At 40.0% G+C, this 16739-nt stretch overlaps 1 protein-coding gene across 1 annotated transcript in view; it reads left to right on the top strand.

Annotated features, from left to right (window-relative positions):
• Nucleotides 1-16408, top strand: part of LOC135490663 (metabotropic glutamate receptor 3-like) — a 120173-nt gene extending 103765 nt beyond the window's left edge. Inside the window, exons 2-5 of the mRNA XM_064775982.1 lie at nt 483-1546; nt 3849-4056; nt 6184-6267; nt 6921-16408. Coding sequence (XP_064632052.1) covers nt 483-1546; nt 3849-4056; nt 6184-6267; nt 6921-7033 — 1469 coding nt within the window. The 3' untranslated portion in view covers nt 7034-16408. The remainder of the gene's footprint in view (nt 1-482; nt 1547-3848; nt 4057-6183; nt 6268-6920) is intronic.
• The last annotated feature ends 331 nt before the right edge of the window (nt 16409-16739 follow it).

The raw sequence follows: 16739 nt of genomic DNA, 5'->3' as shown, positions 1-16739 counted from the left end.
TGTGAAGAATTAAATTACTTCATAAGTTCTCACTGACCAGTTTCGCGTGTACTGACCTTTACTTTACAGTAAAAGAACTAAATTTAGCATCGTCAAAATATTTGCGTATGTTCATGATGAAAGCAAATTGAGAATTACCACAGATATAAAGAAATATCAGGGTTTGAGTAGTAATCTCTGGTGATTCGCGGGCCCAGAGCGTGACACGGTATGCATCCAGCCTATCAAAATCTGTTCTACATAGGCCCTCTTATGTCCTCGCTGGGTGTGGATGCTTTATTGCTGATACACTTCCTACGAACAGAATCTCCGTTCACGCCTAGGTGGGATGAATATGTACAGACCAACTCGGCCAACCAGTTAGCTCGGCTAATTTTGCCTTTACCACCAATGCGGTCCAACTTTGCAAGTTTGTCATACACTGATGGGATATTTGAGGTACGCAACCGGACTGACTGGTCCGATCTGCTTTCTCTTTTCAGACGGTTACGGCAGCATGATCCAGTTCGATGCACAGGGTGATGCGGCGGGGAGATACAACATCATGAACTACAAGCGTGACAGGGGGACTGGACAATACGGCTACCAGATTGTTGGCTCATGGATTAACGGCCTTCAACTAAACGAATCGGACATGGTGTGGCCAGGAGGGGAGAATATTGTTCCGTCGTCGCAGTGTAGCCAGCCGTGTAAGTTAGGGGAAATCAAACGCATCCAAAAGGCTGGGGACACGTGCTGTTGGGTTTGTGATTCGTGCGAGGATTGGGAGTACCTCCTTGATGAATTCACTTGCAAGGATTGCGGGCTTGGGCGCTGGCCGCACCCGGATAGGAAAACGTGTTACCAACTCGAAGAGCAACACATGCATTGGTTCAGTATATATTCTATAGTACCCATGGTGCTTTCGATCATCGGCATGCTGACGACTATGTTCGTCATGCTGACATTTCTTCGACACAACGACACCCCGATAGTGAAAGCCTCGGGCAGAGAGCTCTGTTACATGCTTCTCTCCGGCTGCCTGACCTGCTATGTGATGTCGTTCCTGCTGCTTGCGCGGCCTACGCCCGCCACGTGTGCCATACAGCGGTTCGGTGTAGGCTTTGGGTTCGCAGCAATGTACTCCTCCTTGTTAACCAAAACAAACAGAATTTCTAGAATATTTGACAGTGCCAGCAGATCAGCTAAAAGGCCTGCATTCATTAGTCCCAAGTCCCAAGTTGTGATATGTGCAATTTTGATATCAATTCAAGTTCTGTCCACGTGTATATGGTTGGTGCTGGATCCGCCAGGAACTAGACAATATAACCCTAACGGACGAAGGGATATCGTCATTCTAAAGTGTAAAATTGAAGACATATCCTTCTTAATATCATTAGTTTATAATATGTTACTTATTATCATATGTACAGTGTATGCTGTCAAGACTCGGAAAATTCCAGAAAACTTTAACGAGTCGAAATTCATAGGATTTACCATGTATACTACGTGCATAATATGGCTTGCATTTGTACCCATCTACTTTGGAACGCTCAACTCATTCGAGGTAAGTAGAGTGCCTATTCTCTCAAACGGACACGATATTCAAACATATTCTGCGTCCATTGCACGTGCATTGCGTTATGCTCACCAATAATGTACGCGGCCCGCAGAATGCGCCGAACAAAGCGCCTAAAATGTCAACTAATTTGTCGATTTACTAAAAGTCTTCGAGTCTCCTGCAATGCAGCCATGCTTATAATATTACTAAGTCGCAGGTTCACTCCTGTTTTGAGCTGATTAAAACTGCACGAGGGCCAGAATTTACCACGCTTCAAATCATCATCTTTCTGCAGAAGAAAAAAGCCCTGATCAAACATACAGCAATCGTCCATACGCCAAATATACTGCACATAAAACTACCAATTAGACCATGTTTAAGGAGAAAGTATTTCCGCCAAAGACTTAAAATGCAATAGCACAACCTTTAAAACAATTGGAATGAAAATAAAAAGGAAGTGACTATTTGGCAAGCCCGGCTTACCAAACAGCGACTTTTTCTTTTTCTATTAAAGTAAAGTCTCCACCTCGCCAACCAGGGTAGATTTTTTACCTGTTTGGCAAGCCCGGCTGGCCGAACAGGGTGGCTTTTTAGTGCTGTTTGGCAAGCGGCTCTCCAAACAGGACAAAAAAAGATGCCTGTTCGGCGAGTGGCTTGCCAAATAGACCCGGCCAAATAAAAAGTCCAACAGTAAGTGGATGAGCGATTTAAGCACATTCATATTCAATGGCGGCCAATTCGAGCAGTGATACTAGGACCGCCTCATCACACTACTATTAGTGCGCGGAGTATACGTTGTTTTCAGTGCAGATTCCAGATTATGGTGCATGTCTCTCTCTAAAAAAAACAAAGACGTCACCTTGTGGGATGGAAACACCTAGTTAATGCAGAAAAATAGTACAAATTGATACATACACATTGCCTCTTCCAAGTAACTACACCAATAGATTAAACTTTTCATCACTTTATCAACTTTATCTGTCTACTAATCTTGTTAATCACCAACAAGAAGTGTCAATTAGGTAGTATTAGGTTGTATTTGAACAAATAATGTTGGTATTGATTGTGTAGCAGTCTGAAATTTCCTCCTAGAAAAAGTGCCATTGTATGTTGATAGAATAAGGTGTGGTTCTGTAGAGACACTGGACCTTTAATACCTCGGAGATAGTGACTGATTGAACTCTGAGACACTCTACCCTGTACATTTGATAACACTGCTAAAGCGTCCATCACCAAACAAAAAACTAACAACAACTTTATCGGATTAATCTTTCCACGAGATAAAAGGTTTAACTAATATTTTAAATTTCATCGCAATCATTTTGCTTAATATATTCAACAAAATTTTATATTAATATGTCGAGGAAGGATTTTATTGTTGGTTGAACCAAAATTACAAAATAATTTTTTGTCAAAATTTTACTTGGCTCAACAGTCGGCATATTCGCTTCATCAAACATGTATATTATTCCTAAACCGAAGATCAAAGATAACGGATATGTTGCTCGCGCCTTATCTCGGAGCATATATGTTACATCTTCCGCTTGGGTACGTTACATCCTTCTTGATCAAGTAAAGACCACGCCAGCGGTCACGTTATGTCTTTGACAACTAATCTTTCCATATATTAGTCCCCTTTGAAGAAGGTGAATGGAAACCTAACATTTTCCAGAGGGCCAATCCTTTAATTCTCCACGCAGTATTTGTTTGCAAGTGGCCAGCGAAACATCTTTCGCCTTACATGTAATGAAATTGAATCATGGAATTACAAAAGGGCCATTTAGTCCCTCGCCGAGGTAATTTTTGAGGAGGCGATTTTCGTTATAGATTTCTTAGCTGCTCACTCTTTTCACAAATTGTACTTTGATGATAAATTTAGAGAGGGAAATTAAAACACTTTTGCTATCAAAAAGATAAATGGGCCAGATTGGAGTATACACGCTAAGGGGGGGGGGGGGTCGTTCTAAGGATTGTGTAAGAAACTCAAAGGGGATTTCACACGACCAATCATTTACATGTAGCATACTTTTTACGTTTTCTCGGGCAGTGAAAAAGTTCCTTCTCATTTCCTGTTTAAAAGTCTGGCGCAAATCAACTAGCTAGATTAGGCCTGATTAACATGTGGACAATAGGGCCCGCAACAGGGTTCCATTCAGAAACTTGCGTAAGACTTGATGATGCATCAATTGGTCTGATACCGACTTAGGCGCGAAAGGACATTGTATTGCTCTCGGAAACTCGCTTTAATAGGTGCCAAAAAAATTCTAAAATCGCTGGTCATTTGGCATAACTTAATCTCTCGTTTCAGGTCCAAATCACCACATTATGTATTTCCATCAGTCTCAGTGCGTCCGTCACCTTAGTTTGTTTATTCGCCCCAAAGATGTACATTATCGTCTTCCAGCCTGATAAAAATGTTCGAAAACTCACGATGAATTCAGCACATTACAAAAAGGCTGCCACCAGCACCCTTACTGGAACTTGTACCAGCAAGGAAAACCATTCGAAATTTGATGGTGAGTATATTTTTATTATGTCATGTGCATCATTGTCTGGCCCCTTCACCACGGATGATCCGGGGAGCTATATGTTATAAAAAATGCCATCTTAAACACACACTTCTGAATCGCTCGGTGGCTTTTTTTAACCTTTTTACCATTGTTTAAAACAGTATGCGCGTCCCAAAATGCCAAAGCCTCCATTCAGAACTGTTAGAGGTCGCGTCGAAATACTTGGTTTTAATCTCTCGCATCAGGGTGGCGCACATGCGATAAAAACCCATCACCTCTGCAGTGGTTCAATATAACGAGTTTGATATTAAACACGATTAGCTACAATCTGAAGCATACGTTTTTCCAAACGAAATTTTAACGTTTTGTTTTAATAATATAAGACGATCTTGATTCAAAAACCTGCAAAAAGGCCATTCTGCACGGTATTTCTAAGATAATTCAAATATCCCTATGCGTTTGGGGGGGGGGGGGGGATGCGGATGTGTACAACAATTTCAGAATTCTCTGATATCAACCACGTGTGAATTTGAAGACGTACGTCACGGTGCTGCCATCTTCGAACAATGTTTGTATCCAACATTTTTGTCCAAGTGCTTTTCCAATCGAGGCTTGCACGGAGTGATGATGGGAAGCTGATCAACGGATGTCTTAAGATTATGGTGGCCATCACAGTAGTGGGAGGCTTTTTCCCACTTATCAACGGTTTCTCTAACTTTTCCTGATTTCTCCGACATTCTCCGACTTTTCCCCGCTTTGTCCAAAAAGGACGGATTTCCATAAAACCTGTGAAAATATCTAGGTCTTCCCAAAATAGGCCATTAAAGATCAATAGCCTCAATTGAATGGGTTTAATGAGGTGTAATGCAAACACCCAGAGTGATCCTAGGTGTGAATATTAATTACTTCCTCCCCTTTGGACACTTTGCATGTCACGCGTGAGTGCATCTGACATGGGCCACTCCATGTTTAAGGAGGGGAGACTAATACTTAATAAAATACAGAAATTGCATAATTTTGCAATTTAATTTCAAAGTTTCAAATTAATTGCTAGAAATTATGTTTTGCAAATGAATTTTATACAGTTTATTTCATCAAATCATGTATAAAATTACATTATTCCTGAACTGGAAGTGAAATCATTGATAAAATCTATTTTGAAAATAGATTTGAGCATGGTGTACAATTCAAGAATGTTTTTAAAGTAAACAACTGTTTCGGTATTCAACATACATATAGGTATTGGTCTGTATTCAAATAGACACTGTTAATATTTGGTAAATTACACAGTTCAGAACATCAAAAATATCTTTAAATCATATGAGGCTATGTTTCTTTAGGCTATAAAAAATAGGCCTTTTCGAAAAGTCTCTCTTGCTTATAGTATGGAGTGGCCCAACCCAGATGCACTCATATTTGACATGCAAATCGTCCAAGGAGAGGAGCAAATTAGTATTCACACTTTGGGTCACTCTGGGTATTTGCGGCACACCTAATTAACCCCATTCAATGGAGGTCTTTGATCTTTAATGGTCTACTTTGGGAAGACCTAGTTTTTTCAGAGGTTTTATGGAATCCGACCTTTTTGACAAAGTCGGGGAAAAATCGGACAATGTCGGAGAAATGTCGGATAAATCAGGAAAAGTTAAAAAAACCGTTAGGCCTAATAAGTCGGAAAAAGCCTCCCACTAGTGCATAGTCTCTGGATGAACAGGATTCGGTGCGACGGTGCCTGTTGGAAGGCTTGAATAAACTTATTTGCCTCCTGTTTATCAACGAAAAGGCATCGGAGGTTCGAACCTGATCAAATCAATTGTCAAAATATCACCATCATTCGAAATCTAACGGTAGAATCATATCATTACTCTAAGACAGAGTGTACACACAATAGTTCTTCTGAAAAAAATCTAGATAAATTCTACCAGCTCATTAAAAGAATATGCTACAAGCATCCAAACTGGAACTTGTACTATTGAATTAAAACGAGTTGTTTTATAAAAGGTTTCCATATTCCAAGTGAAAGATAAAATGCTGATAGCTTTCATATTCTTAGTTTTAGCCTTATAGGACTGGCGTTATTCTTCATTGGCACTGTTTACATCAATGTTTCTCTCTTGCTTCATCCGAAAACAGCAAGTGATGGTAAATTTCCATGGAGACACGAGACATGCATTCCAGTCAATTCAAGAACGTCATACGCATCGGATACGGATGGAGGTAATTATAACACATTCAGTTGTTTTAACTACCGGTATGAAAATAGTACATGTAATTATTTACCTATCATTGTCGTGTGATTAGCATTAGATATGTCTCGCAAACTTATGAAGATCTAAGAATGACGGAGTACGGTTAAATGTATTTCATCGATGAATTTATTTGAAAATCTTCCTGATTCTTCCTGCAGCTAAGTATAAACGAATGAGCACAGGACTTGATGACACTATAGACCTTTGTACTTCGTACTTCATCGTTCGTAGAGATTGCGAAACCTGCCTGTCTTTGTTTATCAAATGCGAAAATACGAATCGTTGGTCAGACATCAGTAAAAACGCAAGACTAAATTAAAGCGCTCCACTAACGAGCAATCATGATCGCACGCGACAAATATCGGTCGTTTGTGGTGGTCAGCGCAGATACGTGGAACCAGAATCGATTTTGCGACAATTATTGCATGTTTACGGTGGTCACTGCATATGGGTGATCGTAGCGACCTGCGACATTATCAACCCAGCGATGTGACCTGAGACCAATTTACCCCCGGATGAGGGATCTTTTTGTCGATCATCGCAGCGATTATAAATGCCTATCGCGGCGACAAAAATCTCACGTTTGCGCGGCGTTTTAGCAACAGCCTTTCTTTTTTTCAGGGTTGGCACCGGAGCAAGTAAAGCTTAATCTTCACGGCTCACCTGTAAAGACCGGATTCGGGACGACCGAAACAGATACCGACTTGGATAGGGACAGCATGGCGTCACTATGACAACGAAAGTCAGGGGAGGACACCACTTCCGATTGATAGATGGACATGTTCCTGGTCCGAAGGCTGTAGCCTGGAACCCAGATTGTACGCATACATACGCCTGATACAGTTAAAATGTTACTTCATACGACATATCCGGCCCGATGAAACATGTTAGCTTGGATATCTTGCAGTGGATCACCTGGCGAAGCCTTTCAGAACAAATTTCGTCTATTGGAGGTTTTGCTCGCTTCAATAAAAAGGTTGTTTGTAAAATGTTCCAAACATTTATGTAAATTTTCATCTTTGGGACTTCATCGGTCGACTTGTTGATGATTCTACCGGAATTTGGCATTTGATATTCTACCGGTGTTTGACATCACATTTTTTATAGAAATCATTCAGTACTACTTCCCTTTTACTCTCATTATTGCCACATGCACAATCTTATTTTTGCTCTCCAGTAAATTGTTTGGTTGAAAAACGAAATTCCAAATTTTTGCAAAAAGTTATCCATCGCAGGGTTTTTGTCTAAGGTACATTGAAACTATTTATACAGGGTGGCCCATAAAAAGGAACAAGCATATTTCCATTACATTCCCCCTGCAAGCACAGGAGAAGGCAATAAGGAGAGGTGATCATGCCATTGGTGTTTGGCTTACAAGTTTGATGGCTATATATAGAAACAACGAAGGACCATTCATTTGTACCACATACGGTTTCTCAACGGCTTCTTTAGAATTGTACGAGAGTCTAACTATGGTGACCCAAAAAGCTTTGATCATATTTATAATGTTCTTCAAAAGTTTATCTCTCTTAGGTAAAGGTTTTATACCTCCTTTTCATTCACATTGGAATCGTAAAACAATTCTGTGATCGAGCATTGCTACGGGTAGGCCGCGGCTCAGCCCCAGTGGTGGGAAATGCAATAAGGTCTAGGTTTTTTGGCTCATCGCTACTCCGCAGGTCTGTTATGTACCACGTAGAGCGCTGTGTTTGTTGTACCAAAATCATCATATTATGTAATAATATTTCACACTATAATTTTAGGACCACTTGTCGTTTGTTGCACTCCTCCCCCAGGTCCTTGGCTTTTTTGCAATGAAACGTTACACACATATGTAGTTTGACCCGCAAATTGCCCTTAACGGGTCGACGAGGTCAAGGGCCAACATGGCCAAGGTCACGAGGTCAAAAGTGAAGGTCATATGGCCCAGAGTAAGCAAACGGGCGGATTGCCACAATAGAGTTCCACCGAATTTGGTACGTTTATCAAGGTTGATAACAGTTCGCAACTGGAGGGACAAAAGTCAGGCTTATAAGGTCAGAGGTCAAGGTCATCTGGTCCGAATTGCGTGCACGGGCAAATTGCCAGCAAACTAACTACATTTCTCCGGGCTGATGCTAGCTTGCCACGAGACAATCGATCAGGTCAAAGGTAAAGTTCATACGGTGCGAATTGGCACGCAGGCAAATTGCCACCAGGTTTAATGAATTGATACCGAACTGGAGTAATTGGTTTTCTTTATTTACAAACCGCGAGGATGGAGCTAAAATGTAGACCAAAACCGAGGCGTAGCCAATACTTTAGTTCCACCCGAGCGGTTTGGGTGAGACAATCAATGCTTATCAATTTCTATTCTAAAGCATCTCAAATTAAATATCGAATAATGTTGTTTTAAATGCTTTTGAAATGCTCCCACATTTTCACCAACCCAAGTGGTTTGGGTTATTGTCTCACCAAAACCTCTGTGGTGAAAACGATGCTATATACATTATCCATTATGAAAACGAATTATTCTAACTCGGGTGTTTTAGAATAATGCATAAATCTTTCAGTAATAATTATGTTATCTTTATATCTTATTACAAGCCCTTCCCAGAAGCATATGATATTATATCCAGGTTTTTGAATATTTTTAAGCTCACAAATGGGATTTGGCCAGTGGCGCAAAGACTATAATTAATTTTGGGCAAAAACACATCATTTGGCGTTCTACCATGCAATTTTTCCGTACCCAAGTAATTGTATTATATCAAAGTAACTTTTACCAGTACCTGTGAACCAGGCATTAGATAATCAACACGTACTTCTTGCTAAAATGACTGAAATTACTCAACACGAACTCGTGTTAATAGGCACATGTAAGACTTGTATTAAATAATGAAACTACAAATCCGTTTTGATTAAAAGGCGGCACCCAAAGAAACGACAATACCCATGCTCGTTGGTAAAAAGGTACAGGAAAAAAAGGTACAGGAAAAAAGGTACGGAAATAAAGGTACAGGAAATAAAAGTACAGGAAATAAAAGTACTGGAAATAACGGTACCGGGAAAAAAAGTACCGGAAAAAAAGGTACACAAAATGGCATAAATAGGTAAAAAAGGGACACAATTTTTTTTTCTAGAATATTAAGAATATTATTCTCTTCAACTGGTTCGTCAGACTTGGCCTATGTCTTAAACTTTCCTTGCCCATTTTTCTTCTTCTGTGACTAAGGTGGTGCCTTAAAATAGTTTAATACATTGCGGACAATTTTGTTACGGAATAAATTTGAGGAAAATTCATGGAAGAAGTTGCCCAACAGGGGAGCTGACGTTTATTTTTTGGTAATAACTACATGTACATTCATGTTCTTTTAAATTTTAAAATACTCGAGTCGTATTCTTATAAGGGGTGGATCCAGGATCTTGGGAAAGAGAGAGGGGCGCACCTGGCATCCTACCTGGCATTTCACATTAAGATTCTTGCCGATTTCCCTAAATAGCTTGTGTTTGGTCTTAAATCTAATAATTTGTCTGTTGAGACCTCATTGGCCAGGCACATTGTTAATTTGGTCCAGCTCTATGATGAATGTTAATTGATTAATTGCAATTTAACTTGAACATTGGTACATTTATCGGTTAACCCTTTTGTAGAGGGAATTGTCCGAGAATCTTTACAATCATCATGATCTTGATAGCCGTGTTTTCACTCTTGAAACCATAACGGTATACTGGAAATTTGATATATCTATTTTTAAGGCCTATGTAATGCCTACGCAAAAAATAAAGTTAAAGTTATGAACAGAAAAAGAGAGAATTCAAATGATATTTGAAAATAAATTGTGTACCCTTTTACCTATTTATGCCATTTTGTGTACCTTTATTTCCAGTACCTTTTTTTCCCGTACCGTTATTTCCAGTACTTTTATTTCCTGTACCTGTATTTCCGTACCTTTTTTCCTGTACCTTTTTTTCCTGTACCTTTATTACCTAGATTCATGCTCGTTATAATAGTAATTACACTGGCCATGGTGATGAGATTGGACATGTATATAATATTTTTATATCTAAGTACACAACAGTATTGTATTATATACTAAATTTGTATTCGGTGTGTATTTGGAAACAGTCATGAACTATTCGTATTATTACTGTCATGTATATACAGCCAATGTATAAAAGGAGAAGGCTGGTCAAATCCATAATGCATTTTATTGCAATGATAAATGTTCACCTAATTCCGGTGTAAAAGTAAAAAGTGTCCCCCCTAGAAAAAGTGTCCGGGCCTATTGTATTCTGACAGATTATGGCATATGGTTCTATAGAGGCAATGACCGTCAATAGCTCAGCGCATAATAGAATCCTTTGTTCCCGGACATTTTATCCTAGGACATTTTAAACTTCTACACCGGTAGACGTGAGGTGACACCACCATTCACTTTGAAACACATTTTCTATTTGACGCAAATCACGCTCCTCGAACTATAGGTTTAAGTTGGGGTCAAAGCTTTTGATGTTTTTCTGCCTGGTCCGTGCTTTTCAGAAAAAGAAAGTAAATTGGGTCATCACCAGAGCCAGATCTCAAGTAAAATGAATCTAAATGTGAAAATCAAGGTTGTCAGAAAATGCCATCTGCAGTTTCAATGCCAAACAGTTCAACTGAGAAAGTGCCACCTGGAAGCATTAAAGTGAATAATTCTAAAAATACTTAACTCTTCGGATTGATTTTCGGATATAAGCTTACCCCTTCGGAGTATTTCTGTTTTGATACAAGTATGTACAAAAAATACCCACAGCTAGAAAAGTTGCTTCTCGTAATATAGCTGGTTTGACATGACTATTCAAATGATGGTGTCGTCTCCCGTATCGCGCGATCGTTTTTTGAGTTTTTTATTAGGTAACGTGAAGGTCATAAAGTGATCTATACTAATAAATGTATCATTATTTTGACACACTGTAGCGGTCAGTGTAAACAATGCCCCCCCCCCACACACACACGCCGGTGATCTACGTACAGTTAGTTAAAAATAAGTTCGACACTGGGTAAGGGGGGTCCAAGGCTTGCATTGACTGCTGCACAAGTACGTTGGCGGTAGTCAGAAAGTTTGAATGTTGCGGTATGTATCTATGATTCAAGTGGTCGGCTTGAAGGGCTCGTACTCCTCAGTCGCTTGTGAGATCTAGAACTGGCAATATTTCAAAAACGTCGGGCTGTTTCAAACATGACTTTCACTGTAGATCAGAATGACATTATACAGGGTGGTCAAGAAAAAATGCAACCGGATACTGCCACTACCAGGGGGTTAAAACATTGGTGCCAATTGATGGAGAATCTTTCTATAAGAAGACTGACACAAAGATCGACAGATTCTGTGAAGTAGTTTTTGTTGTAGATACTTTTTTTGTGAAGCGAGGTCAGGGTTCATACGCGCATAGCAAATAATCGAGCTGTGTCGGTAAATTGAACTTAGTAAGTTGGTGGATTAAATGTTAGATAACAATTCTGTTATTAGATAATGTCGACAAGGTTCCTTGTGACCATTTGCAACCGAGTAAAGGTCGTGTTAGCATGGCAAGGCCTCAGCACACCACCGAGATGTTTGTAACCTACAACAGGAGCGTTCTGTTTTTCTACATTGAACAGGGCCAAGGGACTCTAACATTGCGTCACAAAAGCGTCTCTAAAACAAAAACTGCTGAACAGAATTGGGCGATCTTGGTATCATTCACCTTCTAGAAAGGTGGTTTTAACCCCCTCGTAGTGGAAGCATCCGGTTGCGTTTTTTCTGGACCGCTCTGTATTGTAGATCATTTAGATGGCAGCATGGTAGCTTTGTTGCATAGCGCGTGTTTGGTAGGATGATAGCCAATTCAAATCCAAATTCATAGAGGTTTATTGACGCTTCGTAAAAATTACATTTCAAATAAGCAGAAAATACAACCAACTAGTGCAAGTTGAAAAAAAGACGAGACAAGACCACCGTTGATTGTTAAGCCTTTTAGCAGTTAAATTGTCAATGTTTGACCGCGTCGCATCAAATACTGCGTGGGGCTGTGATCTGAAATTTTGACATGATATTCCGGACAGTCGGGCAAGTAAATGGTGAAAAGTAAACTGATAGTCGACCACGGAAATTTTTTGATAATCGACAAATTGGACAGACGTTGATATTTCCACTCTTTCCAGCCAACTGGCAGAAAAATCTCAAAACAGGCCCCCTATTACCAAATTAGCAAAATTCAAAATTAATTTTTTTCATCAAATAATTTCTTTATATCTGTAGACTTGCCACACCAAATATCTTTTCAATTCCTCTCCAAATATGCACTTGACAGTTAAAAACGTACTCGCGTCTAATTGATAGGTCTTGAACATCAACCTATGAATATTCAATGGTTGTCTTGTCTCAGACAGGTAAAAAGGTAGTGAAGAATCATGAGCATTTATCCGACCCATAAAAAGAGATGAAGAAGTGCAAGTGTTGACTTGTTAAAGTATGAAAGATATTTGCATAGAGAGTGCTATTTCAGAACACTGAACTAATATTTTTATATGCATCCAAGCCTCAGAGTTACGAGCCTAATTAGACTTACAAAAAATGAATCAGCAAAACTGGAGTAGAACTTAAAAATCGTAATAGATGTGCTACAAGCTATCATCCGAGCAAGCACGCGATGCAACTCTTATTTGTTTGGCGAGAACCTGTACCTTCTAAGCATCACATTAGTTTCAGCTGACCCTTGACTTCAAACACAGAAGTTGGGCGCCTGTATCAAAATTGCCGGCCGTTTTAGAAATATCGACCATTTTAGATTTCACATGAAATTCAATATGTCGCAGGAGGACGAGGCCTTAAGAGGATGATGCGCGTGTGCCAATTCCGAAGTGCTAGTCTGTTTCCCTGACCAACTTGTCTGCATTCGGTAAACCAGAGTCTGTTTATTGAAAGACTCTGGGTACATAGTCCACCGTCGAGGTTGGTTGGTCGACAGGACTATGCTATTAGCGTATTGTCCTTGCTGTTCGTACTCTAATGATTCATATCCTCAGAATGTGCCGTCTTGTGCATTGCTCTCACTCTAGCTAGTATAAAATGACTTGTCCGACATCAGAGGGCGGAGCGTCATCTGATAAAAATTGGTCTTGGAATCAGACTTGTAGTAAGAGTGATCACGAGATGAAGTCATTTGACTGCTGGACTGTGTGTGATTGGTCGTGTGGTGTCGTGCGCGTGCTTTGATACCGGACTCGTGTCTCGTCAGGACTCCTTTCATGCGTCTCCTTTCTCGACAACAATGCAGACGCCATGGTCTCATGGTCATAAAATGACATACCCCACCATTATAAGCACATAAGGTGCGGTATAGTGACGTAGGCCACTGCAAGACATCACGAACATTCGACTCAGATCTGACACAGCTGCCCGTTTAGGTTGTAGGCTGGCCTTGTGTTTCAAGTATGGCGCAGTGTCGTTCATCAATAAGGGAATTTAACAACTAGTACGCGTATGCTTGTCTGTGTGCTTGAAATATACTTAAATGATGTGGTAAATTTGTATCGTGCTATGTGTGTTTTTTTGATAATTTGGGTATGTATGTGAGGTGATTAAAGTAAATTAGCTTAGAATATTCCACAGCTCCTTGATTAAACTTGATGTTTACCTTGCTGCATGAATGGTGATTATGCTCGCTGTCCTGATTTGTCTGATTTTCCAATGAAAGAACCCCTCCCCCATCCGCAGTGGTCACAGCTGCCCTAGGTTTAAGTGCAAACAGCAGTATTTATTCAACGCCCTAACCAATAGCATCGCAGACTTAAACATTGCTCGCCTAAAAAAATGGTAAACCCTCAAAATCTGATGCGCCACAGTCGCCCACTGATGTATGGATGTACACATGGTAAGTGAAGTCAAGGGTTTTTTTACATGCATCACCTAGTTTATAAAAAATTGTAGGTCGAGATTTATTTCCGAGAAGTGACTCACGTTCGCTCTCCTCCCTGGCCCTGGCTCGTGAAACTACAAGTATCTCCTTCCGACCTGATTCCCGACTTAGAAGTTTACCTATCTTGAGTAGGCCATATAGATATTTATAAATCTGAAAACAAGGAACCCAAAGGATTGACTCCAAATATCGTCTTGACAATGTGGTAATTCCACACCGGCCCTACTGGACGTAATGTTTTTTTTCAAAATCTAAGAATTGAATATATGTCGCCTCATATGGTCAATGTTGCAACCGGAAACTGAACTTTCGGCGAGTATAATCAGCGTTACTCGCTGTACGTTGAGGAAAAAATCCGGTTGCGCTCTGTTGGGGTGGGGGGTGAGAGCATGCAAAAATCGGAGGATGGTGACGTTACGGCCACATTGAAAAATGGTATTACTAGAATAGTAAAAAGTATGTTTTAGAGACCAAAACATTGGTAATCCTTAGGATTCTTTCCTTTCTGGAATCAGTAAAATCTCTAAGCCCTGAAGTAACGGTGTATAAATCCGCGTCTGTCAGTGTGGATGAGCGTGGAAACGCGTGAGTGATGTGCACTAAGAATAATGTTTGACCATATGAATGCTTTCTGAAATGTTTATGCCTCATTATCATTCGCATTGGTTATTTGATAGCCCAGTGCAGTGGTCGTTTTAGACCAGATTCCTGCTTTTAGGAATATCACGGATAAATCACGAGTATTCCCATCCTGAACCTCATGGTCTATACTCCATCTGAACAAGATGAAAAAACCTTGGTGGTCAAGATGGAGTATTCCAGACCTTTAGTAGACAATCCAGAAGAATAACGGAAGAATGTTCTCTTTCCTAGATCTTTGCGGTTACCAGTGAAAGTGTGGCTTACTAGAAAAACAGGAGGTACAGGAGATTCATTATTTTAGTATTATATTCAGTGTTGGTAATGTGCGGCAAATTTTTGTAATCTAAGCTTCGTGATAATATAAAATGGCCAAATGTACACATGTGCAATTATTCAATACATTATCATTCATACGAGTAACAGTTTTAGTGGCTTTACTGGACACAAATTAGTGTCTGGCATGGAAGAAAATCCTCTAATGATCCCATCCCACAATTCAAGCGATTATACACGTCAGCAAGAATTAATAAAAGACTCGTCTTTATAAATTCGTGATATCAGATATATATGTAATATGTCAAAGCCTGCTGGTCTTGCCCCCCGGATTAGATAGAATAACGTGATGAAGTTGTCTAGCTTAGCACATACAATCAACGTAGCACCGACAATGAATTGTTGGTAGCACATGTAAGTGCTCTGTAATACGAGCAGTGGTGAACCTGGGAGTCAACTTTCTTAGCAATGATGTAAACAATGTGTTTGCGTCGTTACTAGATGGAGTCAAGGTAATAGTACCGACTGCAGACATAAGTCTTCTCATCAAGATCATAATCCCTGCACTTGAAGTGTGTCAAACTGTTTGTACCGGTAATTTTCGTTTTGTTTCAAAATTTATTATTCAATTAACAACCGCGCACACGGTTATAATTATCAGTGTATGTTGTGTACAGAAATAACAAATTGTCATCGATCACCACTCATTCCGCTGAGGAAACCTCGGCGGAACCTCGGCTTGAGTCCCTGAGCAGGTCGACATGACTTGCCTCACTCCGCTGTGCACGGGGACTTGTCCGATCTGTTGAGATTGGAGCGCCGACGTACGTGGCTTAAATTTTGCATAGGATCTTCCGAACGATTTTTAAGATAGATCAGGGTAAAGTTTTAGTTCGGATTACATTATTATACTTGTGGTGACGTCAGACCCCCCCTTCCTCAACTTTAAGTCCGCTTGAAAACTGAAATTTCGATGAAATGAAAAACGATTACAGATTGTGTGCTGTCATTATCAGAATGGTGAAAACTAAGTATTAATGTCGTTTTGCTCCTCATTTGACCAGTAGGTTTCAGCGTTTTGAATGATGATTGTTTTTGAACGGGTTATCAATGTTTGGACAGCTGAAAATCTAAGTGAATTGTGAGAACGATACAAGGATTAAATGACTTTGTTTTGAACAGATTTATGTTATGTAGTGATGAATAGTGCATATGTATAGGCTGTGGTAATGAACAATAAACATTTTCGAAGGTAAACAGTAATAAAGGCACATTCGCTAGTAAAATTCCAAGTTTTTGCGTTCAATTCATTTCAATTTTCCACGGCAGACGGCGCCGTTAGGAATGATAAGTTATTGTCCATACGCCAGCGCAGAATTCCCATCACGAGTGCAACTGGTTCGGACTACTCGACCCACTGTATACCCATCATGACTACAGAGGTTTTTTGCTTCTAATCATCTCATAAGTATCTAAAATCTCGGTATATATTTGCCTCTTAAAGCTATGTAATCGATTTGCTCCCGAACAATACACACAAATGCACTACATTCGGCTGTCCTGTGCATGGGTCATCCCTTTGTTCCCCCGGGTTCTATGTTC

This window comes from Lineus longissimus, chromosome 7, assembly GCF_910592395.1.
Source record: "Lineus longissimus chromosome 7, tnLinLong1.2, whole genome shotgun sequence".
Lineage (NCBI taxonomy): Eukaryota > Metazoa > Nemertea > Pilidiophora > Heteronemertea > Lineidae > Lineus > Lineus longissimus.
This window is presented reverse-complemented; position numbering and strand designations above follow the sequence as displayed.